This window comes from Watersipora subatra, chromosome 6, assembly GCF_963576615.1.
Source record: "Watersipora subatra chromosome 6, tzWatSuba1.1, whole genome shotgun sequence".
Classification (NCBI taxonomy): Eukaryota; Metazoa; Bryozoa; class Gymnolaemata; order Cheilostomatida; family Watersiporidae; genus Watersipora; species Watersipora subatra.
This window is the reverse complement of record NC_088713.1, coordinates 7,966,715-7,982,976: the sequence shown is the minus strand read 5'-3', so window position 1 is coordinate 7,982,976 and position 16,262 is coordinate 7,966,715. Positions and strand designations below refer to the sequence as shown.

Sequence of the window (16,262 nt, the reverse complement as noted above, 5' to 3'; positions counted from 1 at the left end):
AGTGAATAATTCATTGGGTACTTTGATAAATGATTTACTCAAATGCATGACTTATTAAGGTGCATATTCAAGATACTATACAAAGACCACAATGATTAATTTAGCACATCGTTTTGCATATTTACCAAAATTATCTTAAACTTGTTTGCTAGTTTGGCAGTTTTTAACAAGCCAAGACTAGTTTCATTTCAAACAAACCATTAACTGAAATTCTGTATCTTTTTTAGGAGAAAATAGGGTATTTTTATTAAGGCTGATACACATTGATCACCGTATGTTAGGGTTGTCCTCTCACCAATTATTCGCTAACGATGTACACCATAACCTAATGAGATCACTGAGGCAATGCGGATATGTCTAAAACATTGCAGCTATTAAAATCTCTTAATACTTTGCTGGGCATCCGGCACAGTCTGCAAAATGTTTATCACTTTGACGATTGCTAAATCTATGCTTTCTTGTGTGATAGTCGCTGTGGAATTAGTATTTCATTTCAGCAACCGCATCGAGTAGTAGCACACTGCCATTAAGTGCGTGGCAGAGTGCTCTTACTATCCTGCAATAACAGAATAGTAAGAGCACTCTGCCATGCACTACAACAGACCCATCCACGTTTAAATCAGTAAATAGAGACTATTTACCTACGTAAACATGGATGGGTCTGTCGTAGTGTGAACAATTGTATCATAAACAATCACCGAAGTGTTGTGTGGTTAATGTCGGGATTCCGCAATACAGTATTAACCAAATTTAGATTATATATATATAATTTTATATTTATTCTTAAATAACCCTCTTCACAGAGGAAGGAGTGTTTTTAGCTATAAATACTTCAACAGAGCCGTAAAAATATTGTTGTTAAATCTATAACAGGTATTTCAGTTTTAGCTAGGGAGGGGTAACATCCGCCCCTCATTTTACTGATGCGTGGCTGACTATGTAAAGTGATGCTTTGTGCTGAAGCTGGCAGAAGTGAAGGGCGGGGTAACACCCGCCCCTCATTTTACTGATGCGTGGCTGACTATGTAAAGTGATGATTTGCGCTGAAACTGACAAAAGTGAAGGAAGGGGTAACATCCGCCCCCCATTTTACTGACGACTGGCTGACTATGTAAAGTGATGCTTTGCACTGAAGGTGGCAAAAGTGAAGGGAGGAGTAACATCCGGCCCTCATTTTGCTGATGAGTTCCTGACTATGTAAAGTGATGCTCTGCGCTGAAACTGGCCAAAGTGAACGGAGGGGTAACACCTGCCCCTCATTTTACTGTTGACTGGCTGACTATATAAAGTGATGCTTTGCGCTGAAGCTGACAAAAGTGAAGGGAGGGGTAACATCCGGCCCTCAGTTTGCTGATGAGTTCCTGACTATGTAAAGTGATGTTTTGCGCTGAAGCTGACAAAAGTGAAGGGAGGAGTAACATCCGGCCCTCATTTTGCTGATGAGTTCCTGACTATGTAAAGTGAAGCTTTGCGCTGAAGCTGGCAGACGTTAACGTATTGATTCAATAATATTGCAGACAACTAACACCTACTATGTTCCGGATACTATACCTTTGCCTGAAGACCCGTCGCTGGTACATGATACCTCCCTAGAAAGATACTCAGAGACTATCCAGTATTATCAGTGGTCTCCTATTCTTCTCACCTTCTGCGCTATCATGTTCGCTGCTCCAGGTAAAGTCTGGGAATAGCCTAAAACACCTGAAGAGTTAGAGCTAAATCAAGGCCATTTTTACTGTATTAAGAGCCAAGTCTGTCCTGAGCCATGGTTGAAAATAAACTTACCAAAATTTTAATATATTTTACCAAAAAGTATCGGTAGTTTTTGTTTAAAAAAATATATATATATAAAAGTTATGGTTCAAGTTTTTTGGGTTACAATGTTCAGTTTTTGACACTGATTTAGTTCTTTGTCTACTTCTTTGCCCTTCAAAACAAAAACAGAGAATCAAATGAAGAGTTGTTTCTTTCTCGCTTCTATGTTGAATGGGTGTGTGACCTCTTCATAGCCATGGAAGGTATCGAAATGGGTTTCAGATTGGATGGAATGATAGATGCTGGTATTATTATTGCCTCTTTTTAAACTGGCCCAAATATGAGTATGCAGGTCGTTACTTCGAATAATATTCAACCACTCAGATGCATGTCTTTGACTACATCTTGTATGTACCGTAGCAACCTTGAAAGTGACCATAAAGAAAAATTTGCACAACATTTTTAATAGATTTTACCAGAAAGTGTCGGTATTTTTCTATCATTTGCGATTGTTTTTGATGTTTGAGGTGATCAGACTGCCAGGATGTTTCAAGATTAAAATCAACAAAACTTGATCGCGGTTAATATGGTATGGTATGTCCACAAAATGCACTTGGCTGCCAATCTAGATATGTGAGTTGAATTCTCCCGCGGTGCAATCTTCTTTTTTAATGATCTTAGAGATGTGGTTGCATCAAATTTGAGTTGATCTTAAAAGAAAGCATGTTTTTTCTCTATCAGTTGATATGTTGTTTGTTGTGTTAGGCAATCTCATTGCCAAGATATTTGAAGATTAAACTCGAAAAAATCTGATCGCGGTAAAAACGCTCAGGCCAAAAAAACATGCCCAGACTTGCCTAAAATGATGTCACGCGTGATATATCTGTCAATATATCTCGTATTCACATCGGCTATTTGCGATAAAAGTCTAGTCCTATGTGGCTCTATTGGCATATATTTTATTTTGTATTTACTCATGTTGGCTAGAATAAAATTTTAAATGCAGCTACAGATGCATTATTATGACTGTTTCAAAGGCTTCAATTAACGAAGATTTGATTTAGACGGACCGGCACTTCTTTTATTATGATAATTATTGTTTATCTATTTAGAGTGCATGTATGTGAAGATAATGTGAGTTTTGGCATGGGTGAGCAACTTCCATTGTTCTACACTTCAAGTTAAATATTATTTATATAAGACATTATTTTCAATAAAAAATAGTAGTAAGTCTTATTAACTTTTCGTAGTGTTTATAAAATTGAATTTAATATTATATTACTTATTAATGTGATTTGCGCTTGTTGATTTGCTTTATTGATCTGACACATCGTCTGTTTGACTATTCCGTTTTCATCTAAGAGACTAAACCTTTTAATAGCAACACTACATGCGTAGCAATCCGTTATAGCTTTTAATCTCTAAAAACTGGCTCACACTATATCGCCATATGTCAGCATTAATCGCACAATACTTCAGTGATCGTCTGTGATAACAATTTTCACACTACCACAAAACTATCCGTTGTTACTTAAACGAATTGTCGTGACTAATATATGCGGTTGCGAAAACGTTGAAATACTAGTCCAGCAGCAACTGTCATAATAAGAAAATATAATTTGTGATAGTCAACCATCCTCGCAAAAGTAGTACACATTGCACAGGCTGTCATGGATGCTCAGCGAACTCTCAGGAAAATTTGACGACGCGGATACTTCTTTATCGAAGTGTTCACGTTTCCTCGACGATGCCTTTGGTTTGAGAAGCATATAATCGACAAATAATTGCCGAGCAGACATTGCCAACATAGTGTGAACCAGCCTTAAAGGCGATTTGTTTGCTCTTGGCGGTAGTCGATCTCTTCTCTCGCTCATCTTCAACCGACAGTTCATATGAAATATGTGAAGAAAGTTTGGGTCTCAGCTATCGAAACTGCGGCAGGATTACAAGAAGTTATGAAAAGATAATCTTTGGGATAGTTGTCTCTCCATGACTAACAGCCTTTGCCATTTCATAGCAACTGTGTGGTCATGGGCGAGCAACAGCAGAGGATATGATGTCAATGCAATGGTAAAGGCCACTAGTGGGACAACCCATATTAATCCTGAAGTTCGAGACAAAACTGTACGATACCTGGTGGCGCAAATGGATCGACTGCTGGGCTATCGGCGTGCTCTCCCCAGTAGGGTAAGGCTATTTCTTATACATGACATAGTAAACAAACCTTTCAGATAGAACCTTTCTAGAAATTCCCCTGTCATACAGCCCACGACCTGATAATGGAATAAGTGATAATGGAAAAAAGAAAGGGTAGTGCTGGTTGTTGAAAAAGTAGTTGTCAGCAGGAATTGACAGAGTATAGTGTAAATGAGAGTTGTTCGAGATGATATAAAATAAATTTGTGGGAGCACGACTTCAAAAAGGAAATTCTAGTAATCTAGAAACTTGACAGGGGAACTTGTTGGCACGTATGACATAGTTGTATTTGAGCATTGTGTGTAATGAAATGTTTCTCATTACATCCAGTACACCTGAGCTGTGATATGTTGTTGTCAAGTCTGCCTAGAATATGTTGTAGTCAGAACACGACGTGGTGTTCTGGGAAGTTGCATGTCCATGGTAGTTGTCAAGTTGTTTTGAATTTAAATTAAAAAAGTCAATTATGCAAAACAAAAGGCTGTAAGAAATTTACACCTAATCTACTATTATCTCAAACCTATGTTTTACAACAATAAAATGAATATTAATTAAAGCTGTAGGCCTAACCTACTGTAATGTATGTAATTTAACAACAGCAACAAGGAAATATGTTTATTATATCTCTGAAATGCAATATTAGAAGTGAAATGTCAAGCTGCTGTGTAATATACACAGTTTGAAAGTTGGTTGTGTTGAATGTAGAATGGTTTTGATAGCGATCTAGCAGAAAGCAAGTGTGAGCGCTCACACGTCTGGAAGTTTTCTGCAAACTGGAGCAAAATAAAAAAATATTTTCATCATAAAGAGGCGTTGTAGTTCGGCCCTAGCTTGTACATAAAATGTAAAGAATTTTGGCCAATCTTTTAAATAGTTTAATGAAACATTCAGTAATTGGAAAAAAACATAGGCTGATAGACTGTGTGCCACAATTTCGTACCTGTAAATTGGTCTACGCCTCAAACTGTCTACGTTTATTACAGAAACCTTCAAACAAATAAATTTGAACAATTATTCTTATGATAGTTTTATAAAATCAAATAATTATTCTTATAATTAAATATTTTTGCAAGATATTAAAAATGGAAAAATATTAAAAACCTTTGGCAATTTGACAATGCTATAGACTGGTGAAATGCGCACGGTTTTTTTTCATGAAATGCGCACGACATAATCGTTCTATTCTCTGTCGCTCGGCGTTTCGTTTGCTGGTCTTAATTTTGATAAAAATAAGGCTTGTCAAGTTTTAATAACGATTTTAGGCAGAATTAATCTGTCTATTTGTGTATAATCCAATCAGATGAGTAAGTTTTAGGATATTGTCGACAATTTTCAAAGACTTGGTAACATATTTAAATAGGTTTATATTGGTTTTGTATCGTTATTATACTTAAACGACTCCATCGAAAAATGATTAAATTTGTTGATGAGATTTCGGTACCAGGGTTTGCGGCGGTGTTGATGAATAATTTTTATGAGTTGTGTGCACATGCATTTATCATAAATCTCTCAAACAATCGCTCTGCTCGCGTTTGGTCATGGGATTATCTTGTAGAAAATTTTGTTCTGAATAAGATGCATTTTATATTAAAACGATATCCGTCTTGAGTCTCAAGATATTGTGTAAACACTAGCGATATATCGGTTTTTCGAAAAGTTCGTTCAAATTCATTTGGGTGGCAAAATGAATTTAATGCGGCAGTAAAAAAGTTAAAGATGAACTTGGAAAATTTTTTAGCAGATTTTATCAGAAAGTACAGGTAATTTTCTATCATTTGCGATTGTTTTCCATGTTTGAGGTGATTGTGATTAAAATATTGAGTAAAGAACTAGGTGCGTAATGACATCACTAGTTGCAATAGTTGCTGATATCGGCTATAACTTTAAAGTTGGAGCATTACGCCTGTTGAATCTGTCAGTCTTTCTGCAACGGTAGAAGCCATAATCGCACGTTCGCTTGATCTGAGTGTAATAATCGCAATCAAGTTTTATCAATTTTAATCTTTAAACATGCTGGCTGCCAGACAGTCAGATGACCTCAAACATCAAAATCAATCGCAAATGATAGGAAATACCAATACTTCCTGATAAAATTAACTCAAATATTTTGCAAATACGTCTTTTAATACGTTTCTGTTGGCATTGTCTGTCTGTTCTTAACTTTTTTCTTCATTTTCTAGAGCATTCTTAAAAAGATCAAGGTCGGGAAGAGAGCTGGCAGCTTTCTTATTATAGCTTACCTCTTCTCAAAGCTTCTCTATATAGCTAATGCTGTGGGGATGTTCTATATTCTCAACGCTTTTATTGGTAAGTTTAACATAGACAACTGAGCAAAACTCAGGCTTGACTTAACAGACTTAACAGATTTAACAGACTTAACAGACTTAACAGACTCAACTGACACAACTGATGTAACAGACTTAACTGAGGACTTGATTAACTAGAATAACTAACTAATCAAGATTTGTAATGATTCATTGTGGTGAGACTAAAAACTGGTTAAAATTGTATTGCTGTATATCAACAGTTGCGTTTTGGCGTTCATCGTCCACTATGGGAATCGTAAACTAGTAGCATTGATGAAGCAATGCGGATATGTCGGGAAAGTTTGCATTTGTCAAACTTTTCCAATATTTCGCTGAACACCCACAACAGCCTGTACGATGTGCGCCATTTTGGTGATAGGAATTCGCAGTCGGGGATAACATGATGTATTTATTTCCATTTATGATAGTTGCTGCGGGACTAGTATTTTGTTCAAGTACACAAAAACAAAGAGGTTTCTTTGAGAAAAACCACAACCAAAAATGAGAACACTGTGTCACAGAGTATTTGCTGATGCAAGCGCAGATGGGTTTGTGATAGTTTGAACATTGTTATTATCAACAATAACTGAAGTATTGTGGCATCAACGCCGAGATATGGCGATATAGTCTGAACCAGCCTTAATAAAGCAGAAATAATTAAAGGCTAGTTCACATTATATCACACGATGTTGGTGTTAATCCCCAACAACAATGTAAACCAATGTTCACACTATCATAAACCTATCCGCATTTGCATCAGCGAATACTCCGTGACGTAGTTTTTTCATTTTTCTTTTCAATTTTTTTCAACTGAGCTTCTTTGTTTTTGCCTGCTCGAATTAAATACTAATTTTGCAGCATCTATCATAAACGAAAATAAATAAATCACACTATCAGCTACAGCGATTTACTATTACCGAAATGAAATGGTGCAAATTTTACATGCCGTCATCGATGCTCAGAAAAGTATCAGAAAAGTTTGACAGCTACAAACTTTCTTGCTGTACCCGTGTTGCTTCGTCGATGCTATTGGTTGACGGTTCAGATATTTATTTAGTAAATATATATTTAATAAATATATATATTAATTAAATAAAAAAATATAATTATACATGCATGACAGGCAACCAAGAACATACATTTAGAGAGTATGTGCGCAGTACGCCACTGCTTCCACGATCGACAGTTTCTTCTCGGTCTTCTTCTCGATTCGCTGGTCTCCTTCTCAGTAGTCCAAGTTCTTACCGGTGGCCGAGCCCTCCTCGCTATTTCGGAGGCTTGGTCCTTTGACCGTAGTGGCTAGGAGGTCTATCGCTACGGCCCTGATCACAGTGCTCTGCCGTTACAATACCATATTTAAAAAGAGAGGAAAAATGACAAAAAGTTTCAAATGTTGCTGTCTGACATTCTTAATTGCAATGCACAAAAATATCTATCAATATTCCAAAGTTGTCTATGCCAATATTGACATAGTTGTATCTTACAAACTTTGTCAATAAATGTTATTTTAGCAACAGTTTACGCCCTCAAATTAAGCCACGGCAAAACATTTTTGTTTTCAATTTGAGCTTATAAAGGTTTAGTTTGACCCACCCAAAAATTTTAATTTTAAATTATAATATGACAGGAAAAGGATACAGATACTACGGTTTAGATGTTCTGAGGCAGCTAAGAGACCCAGATTTCCAAGGCTCGGAGAGGTTTCCTTACGGCACTGTATGTGACTTCTGGTTGCGTCGAATGGGAGATAATGTCCAGAGGTATACCACTCAATGCGTTCTGCCTGCTAACATCTTCAATGAGATGGTAAGTTTCCGTCACGGATTTCTTACTAGCTACTAACATACATCATATATATTTTGGTAGCTAATGACTAGCTACTAACATAGCAACTGATAGTTGGATAAAAATGGCTACTAAAAATGGCTACTAAAAATGGCTACTAAAAATGGCTACTAAAAATGGCTACTAAAAATGGCTACTAAAAATGGCTACTAAAAATGGCTACTCCATGTGGTACCTAGTTTAAAGACGAGCTTCCAAACAGTTTTATTAGATTTCATCAGATAGTATCGGTAGTTTTCTATCGCTTGCAATTGTTTTTTTTTTGTATTTGAGGGGATCTGATTGTCAGGAGGTTTAAAGATTTAATTCGAGAAAACTTGATCAGGGTTTAAACGCTCTAAATAAAAAGACGTACCCACTCAGTCTTCTCAAAAATTATGTCAGTAATCGTTGATATTGTTTATAAATTCTGGTATCAACTATCACATTGATAACGACTAGTGATGTCATTTCATACATTTTTGTTCTGACCGTTTCAACCTTAATAATTGTTGTCCATTTTAATCTTGAAACATCCTGGCTGTCAGACCACCTCAAATACAAAAAACAATCGCAAATTAAAAAAATACCAATACTTTCTGACAAATTGTACTAAAATTTTGTAAAAGTTGATGTTTAAATCACAATAAAAATACAGACATAAACTAAACAGAACTATCAAACTGATTTCGATTAAAGAAACAATTTCTACCAATAAAATAAAGAGAAATTTTCAAGTCAGAATGAATGATGTCGGATGACAAAACGTGTTATTGTAACATTTAATCTGACTGCCTGGAAAAAATGTGAATTCAAAGTTCATTGATGACTTTTCAGAGCTATAGTGTCCCAATAGCGCTCTAGTTAGATCTTCGCGATTTTCAAAAATCAGCGAATCAAATCGATATTGCTAATAGACGATTTGTGATATATCGCAATATTCTAATGTAAAAAAATATTTTATTAATGTCTTTCTGCAGAGTTTAATTAAAAAAGACTGTTTTGTTCAAGTGTCAATCAAAAATAATTATTTCATGAATGCCCATGCGTGTGCAGGCCATGGAATGAGTTTATGTTATGATAAAACTAAAATGCCCATAAATTTTAGTTCCAATATCGATCACTCTGATATCTTCAAACGTGAGATAAATTGCCATGATACACGATTATATTTTTCATTTTCTTCCATATATAAATTTCAAAGCCTGTCATTCGATCTTTCCAGTTATAGCCGAATAGTATCTAGCAATGACAAATCCGTACCGCAGAAGATTTGATCTGGGAACCTCTCGTTCACCAGGCGAAAAACTAACCTATTAAGCTACGTGAGATACAGAAGATTTATTGGGCAATATGAGCCGCTATCTAGGTGAGAATACACATAGCACTCTGGGTTAAAACGCAACGTCATTAAAGTTTGCTCTCACGGCTCTTGTTATTAAGTTTAGCAATAGGGATACTAGCTAACTCAAATTAGCCATTGGTAATGTGCTAGGCTAGTGGCAAGCAACTACATTAGCTGCCACTGTTTATAAGCTGTTTTTAATACCCGTGCAACGCCAAACATTCGGCTAGTCATTTATACGATTGACAATATCTGTTTCAATTATGGTAGTTTTCAAGTCACCGCCAACCAATTAAAATTGCCATATTGTGAAGCTCTAGCTACAGTTTTCTATGTCTTCGCATGTACAAAGGTATTCAGGCACCAGATTTCAAAGTGAACGTTGTCTCCACTTCTTATTGCAGTGTTTCTTATGTCTATGGTTTTGGCTAGCACTTGTGGCAGCTGCAAGCATACTCGGTCTCTTGCTTTGGGTCTTCACTTTGATTCCTGCTGTGAACCGAGCTTTTGCGAGGAAGTACTTAGCCATCATGGGCCGTGAAGCTATGAGTGAGTTGTCTTCTTTTTGTCTTTCACACTCGCGAGTTCCTGGTTACAGTTAGTCAGACTATGGGTTTTAATATACATACTCATCGGCAGAGGTGCGGAAGAGGAGTAAGATACTCTTTTTATTTGCAGGAGACGACGAGTTACTGAGAGAGTTTGTACATAACTACCTTCGTCAAGATGGCGTCTTCTGCATGAGATTGCTAATCAAAAACACCAATGACGCAATAGGTAAGACTGTATTGGCTGAAAATCGCGTTATAGAGAGAAAGCATTGATGCTGGTTAAAATAAAATGATTGACATCGAACTGACCTTGAACTGACCTTGAACTGACTTTGAACTGATCTCGAACTGACCTCGAACTGACATTGAATTGACATTGAATTGACATAGATGTGACATTGAATTGACATTGAAGTGACATTGAAGTGACATTAAAGTGACATTGAACTGATATTGAACTGATCTTGAACTGACATTTACATTTATACAGGTTGAAGAGATTTCTGTAACCCATATAAATGCTACTGATTACAATGATGAGCCAAATTGCGAATATGTCAAAATTTGCAAAAATATGTGCCAAAAGTATATTTTTGGTATAATTTTGAAATTAATTTTAATATATTATTTCAAATTATTGAAATTTGAAATATATTCAAAATAATTAATTGATATATTCATTATTAAATTTATTTTAACATAATTAATTGGAAATACATAAAAATGAATTTTAAGATATTTCAAATAATTACCAAAATTCATTTTTGAAACGTAACTTCAGAAATGAATTTTAGTAATTGTTGCAAAAATTACCAAGTCATTTCTGAAATTACGCTTTCTCTAACTTTTTTTTCCCAGTCAAACAAATCTACTCATCTGATTGTCTAAAACAGTTTTTCTTTTTCTAGCCAGGGACAATCCATAGAAGTTATAAATCAATACTCAACAATACTATCTACCTACTCAATACAATTTGCTTTGATACGAGACAAAATCAATTGTAATCAATGCGGAGATTTAAATCATTTTTGTATGAATCTCACAATAATATTAAGTGGCTTAAGTTTAACGAATTTATTCAATAAAGGCTGGTTCACACTATATCGTCGTATCTCGGCGTTGATTCCACAATACTTCGGCGATTGTCGATGATAACAATGTTCACACTATCACAAACAGATCTAAGTTGGCATCAGCAAATACTCTGCGATGTAGTGTTTTTATTCTTTTTTTCAATTTTTGCCAAGAAATCTCATTGTTTCGTTTGCTCGGATGAAATACTAGTCCCGCAGCAACTATCATAAACAAATCACGCTATCCAAAACCGTGAATCACTATCGCTAAAATGGTTTACATTGTACAGGCTGGCGTCGAAGCTTTGACAGCAGCAATCTTTCCCGACACATCAGTGTTGCTTCGTCGATGCCATTGATTTAGGGTTTACGTATTCTGAGTATTCTCCCATGAACGCCAAAAAGAAAACGTCGACAAACGGCGATATAGTGTGAACCAGCCTTTAGACTGCAGGGGTCAGGAACCTTTTTGACTGAGAGAGCCAAAAAAACCCACATGTTTCAAAATTTAATTCTAAGAGAGCCATATGTATATTTGGAATCGCGAAAATATAAAATTGAAAAGGAAGACCAACAAATTTAGAATGTTTGAACAATTTTAGAGTATAAGAAAACTGGATTTATTTTGAACAACAGTTCAAATAACAAGTTTTTCTTTAAGCCATCTTTTGGTTCGAAGGGTTTACCTTTTGTTCTAAGAATTACTCGTGCGGTCTCTGTGCGCAGAGCGGAGTACAGAAAGCACTAGAAACTCTTTGCTCCAAGCACCACATCAAAAAGTTGCAAATGAAAATATATTTCTATTAAATAGACATTATTTTTTATTCTGTTTATTGTTACTGTAATTTCAGCATTATTTGTATTATTATGTTAATTAGATTAACAGCTAAATTATGGATTATTTTTCCACTGATTTATCAAAGAGCCAGATGCAATCATTAAAAGAGCCACATTTGGCTCGAGAGCCATAGGTTCCCTAACCCTGACTTAGAGTGTACTAGCAGTTTGGCTGGAATTTTTTTGAATTTTCTACCAGATAACTCCCAGATAGGCAGCAGGTGGGTGCTTAAAATTCTAGCTCTCAGGAGCCAAACAGAGTTTTGGAACCAAATATTTTTAGTGACCTGACAGAAGGCATGGAGCAACTGCATGTAAAATTTGGATGAATTAACCATGAAATAATATTTCATGGTTTAGTTTCATATTAGTGCCGTTAGTGCCATAATATGGCACTAACGGAGACACACAATAACATGTGTGGTTTATAATTATTGGTATATGTAATATCATTGTGAGTTGTTACAAGGGTGGATAACTTCAGTTGTCATACCCTTCAAACTAAATAATATTCATATAATAATAAATGAATAATATATCGTTATATGAATAATTAGCTTAATTATATATTGTAATATCATATTATATCTAGTAATGTTATATATAATATATATATTACTATATATAATATAACAATATTATATAAAATATTATTATATATATAAGTGTATAATAATATATGTATTATATATAATAATATATTCTATATAATAATACATATAATATGATTAAATTATGTTATATGAGTAATATTATTACATGAATATATACCAGGGATAATATATTATATATTATTATTATATATAATAATATATATAATATATTCTTATATTAGATAATATATTATATATATGATTTAATATAATAATATATATTATAATATTATATAGATAATATATTATTATATATAATAATATATATAATATATTATATTATGCATAATATTTTATATATTATAATATTATAATTATATATAACATATTATTATATATAATAACATGTTATATATATTATTATATATAATAATATATATGTATTATTCCTGTTAAACATTCATGTAATAATATTATTCATATAACAGGAGGAGAGATATTCGCTGCATGCTGGGATCACTTTCTCCATTCAAGACGACAGCTATCCAGGGACTCGACAACGTCTCTACTCCGGACAAGAAGTACGTCTGAAGATGTTTAACCAACAAAACTTCTACCGCTAACAGAACCACCACAAATTTTTTTACATTTTTAGCTATAATTCAACAACTATAATACTATCTGTAATGAAATTTAGTTGCGGAAAACGGAAAAAACTTTTTTTCAACAATGAAATTTTTATTTGTATGCTTTACTCTTACATTACGAAGCAATTCATAAGCTAAGTTTTAATGTATGGGCCAATCAAAACTTTTGTTATATTTTTAATCGTGATACGTTTCTATTTTTACTATTTTATGCATATTGAAAACCAAAATGTCCTCTAGGTTATGCAATAATTCAATAAAGTGGTATGCGTAGATAAGCATAAAGCAATCTTGCATGTCACCTCCACTTTACCTGCGACTTTATGTGATGAAGCAATGAAACTGAATTGTGCAAAAATTTTCGGCAAGTTCAAGAACTTTCAAAAATCAATGTTTTACCTAGTACTTTCGCACATGACTAGACCACCCAAAGATGGTAAAATTTACTACATATAACTAATACTTTGACACATTGTTAGTTTAGAAACAGGAAGTGAAAGATTGAAAACATATCGATAAATTCAGGAAATGACATAATTTTATTATTGCGATTGTGACAAAGTAACAGGAATTCATCGGCTTTCAATCATCAAACTGATGTCACTGTTGTTTAAATATTGATTGGAACACAATTAATCTTAAGAAATATAGTTATGAAAGAAAATATAACAAACCGCCGTTTGCAATTTTGCTTAAAAAAGCACAAGATGTAAAAGTAAATTATATATTTAAAAATTCAGAATTTCATAAGTTGTTTCAGTTGCTAACCATTTACGACTGAATTCAAACTTCCATGCATCAATCAGGGCTAAAAGTAAAATTCTATGTTTCCATGATTGATTGAAATATCAGCAATACCTGAATTTGCAGTGTATGTGCGACATGTTATGGAATTTTAACATGTACGTGTTAAAAATGTACGGGATCGGAAAAAGTTGAAACAATTGAAAAAATTAAAAAAAGGTAAGATGCAGTCGTGGTGTAGTGGTTACTGTAGTGTTTTCAATAACATTGAATCATTTTATGTGCCATTTATTTATCTTGTCAGCATACCTTCCCTATGCAAATGATTCATTGTTTACTACTCCATGTCACCTATTTATAAATACTTCCCGTTATACCACCATCGATATATAAGTGCTGTTCTGTGTTTGATAAAATATAATTATTCCTACCACCAGACCAACATGCTAAGCTCTCTGCACATCCAGTGATTAATACCTTCAACACGAGTATAACAGTTACCATGCTAACATGCCATGTAGCAGTCAGAGGTTCAAATCCCGACACAAGATAAAAAACATCTGATCTGGAGCTGCCCTAGCGGCAACCAAATGACTGCCTCAAGTCTCTGCATCCCTAAAGAAAACAAAGGAAAACAAATTTTCGCTGTGTTTCTTTAAGAAAGACAAAGAGAAGGTCTCTCTTAAAGAGACAAACTCACCACTTACAAAAAAGTGAGGCAGACAGGGCAGATGTTTTTTTGGCAGGCCTCATAAAAGCTGTACCTTTCATCAAAACTCATGAATGCTCAATCAAACAGTTGGTGAACAGTCATGAGGGTAGCTGTTTACAGTCTAGAATATGTGATCTGTGAATAATTTTTTATTTTACCATACTAACAAGAAGAAACTAATATGATTATAACTTTGTTATATTACAGCCACTTATATTGGAAGCAAAGTAGTGAACGTTTAGAAAGCTATTGGGTGGTAACATATTTTTACACATCGTTAGGTCTAACTGATCAGATATTTCACAGAATAACCAAGCCATTAGTTTTCTAATATCGCTCAATGCTCTGAAAATTAATTCCATTGCCAAAGTTTTGACTGAATGCAAAGTTTAACTTCATCGACTTATGAGATCATTTGGTTACTCAATGAGGTGTCTTATGCTACAAATATCGTTGCTTTCAGATTACGAAAGAGGCTCAGGGTGCCAAAATATCTAAAAAATATTTTTCAAGGAATAAAAGACACAGTTAGCACTTGCTTAATACTGCACATATCAATAAATGAGAAGTTATCTTCTACATGCCGCAATCGGCGATGCAGGAATTACTCTATGGATTACTCGTGAATAAATCTAATAGAAGCATATTTAGCTGACACAGAATGCATTGGTTATAATTGCAAACTTTTGGTGGCCGTAGCCAAAAGACAAGAGTGCTTATAAATATGGTTTATAATGATTCATTGTCTCACACCCGCTGATCCAATGAACCTTAGGCAATTTGGTTATTGCATAGTCTTGTACACCATAGCAAGAAAATCTACTGTAATTACGATCTACTTGTGGAGTTATGTCATAAGAAGCCAGATGCCTCACACATGCCTCAACCACTTACCCTTAAAGGCTGACTTGCAATAAAATTTAGATTAGTTATTTGGTATAAAAAGATTCACCATGTCTTACTCTGTTGTGTTATAGGTGCCAAATATGTGGAAATGTGATTACAAGCTCTCAAAAGCTCAAAAACAAACAGTTAATCGCAGCCACACGAGACCGCCGTAGTTTGGATTCCCTTTCCAAAACGGTTCAAATGGGACGTAGTTGTTACAATATGGTTTCTGTTTACTTTCATGCAACCTCATTCGTCGAAATATTTTTACAAATATACTTCACGCATTCAATAAAACCATGTCTATTGTTCTTACGCGTCTATTTTATTTTCATTGTAATGCTGTCAGTTTCAGCACTGATATCCTATAATAACCTACCGTAAAAATTTGTTTAAATTTTCAACCCTAGCTCGAAGGAGTACATATCATTGTCTGATAAACATGACAAGCCTGTTGGTCACCTGCGACAATCGATAAATGCTGCAGAGATTATTCGTGAAGTATGGGTCACATGATCAGGGTTGCAAGTCAACCCTTATGACTTAACACCAAGTTTTACTAGACTACTAGAAAGTAACGTTATTTGTTTATCCTTTGTGGTTGTTGTTTAAAGTGATCTGACTACCAGGATGTTTGTAGATTAATATTTACGAAATTTGACCATGATGAAAATGCTCAGAAGTTGGCTCAGTCACATGAGTGATGCCAACTTTCGTGAGCCAATCTATTTGTAGCCACAGCAAATATTTACACTAAATGTTGGCGATACATTTTGTCAGTATGTGTAGTC

General features: G+C 34.5%; 1 protein-coding gene across 2 annotated transcripts in view; it reads left to right on the top strand.

The window, feature by feature from the left end:
* LOC137398683 (innexin unc-9-like) overlaps positions 1-13,439 on the top strand; it is a 29,811-nt gene extending 16,372 nt beyond the window's left edge. Inside the window, exons 4-10 of one of the 2 annotated variants that reach the window (XM_068084875.1) lie at positions 1,518-1,674; positions 3,773-3,942; positions 6,132-6,258; positions 7,885-8,063; positions 9,831-9,975; positions 10,108-10,203; positions 12,969-13,439. In XM_068084875.1, the coding sequence (XP_067940976.1) occupies positions 1,518-1,674; positions 3,773-3,942; positions 6,132-6,258; positions 7,885-8,063; positions 9,831-9,975; positions 10,108-10,203; positions 12,969-13,081 (987 nt within the window). In that variant the 3' untranslated portion in view covers positions 13,082-13,439. Of the gene's footprint in view, positions 1-1,517; positions 1,675-3,772; positions 3,943-6,131; positions 6,259-7,884; positions 8,064-9,830; positions 9,976-10,104; positions 10,204-12,968 lie in introns of both variants that reach the window. The other variant, XM_068084874.1, reaches the window with a different exon arrangement.
* The last annotated feature ends 2,823 nt before the right edge of the window (positions 13,440-16,262 follow it).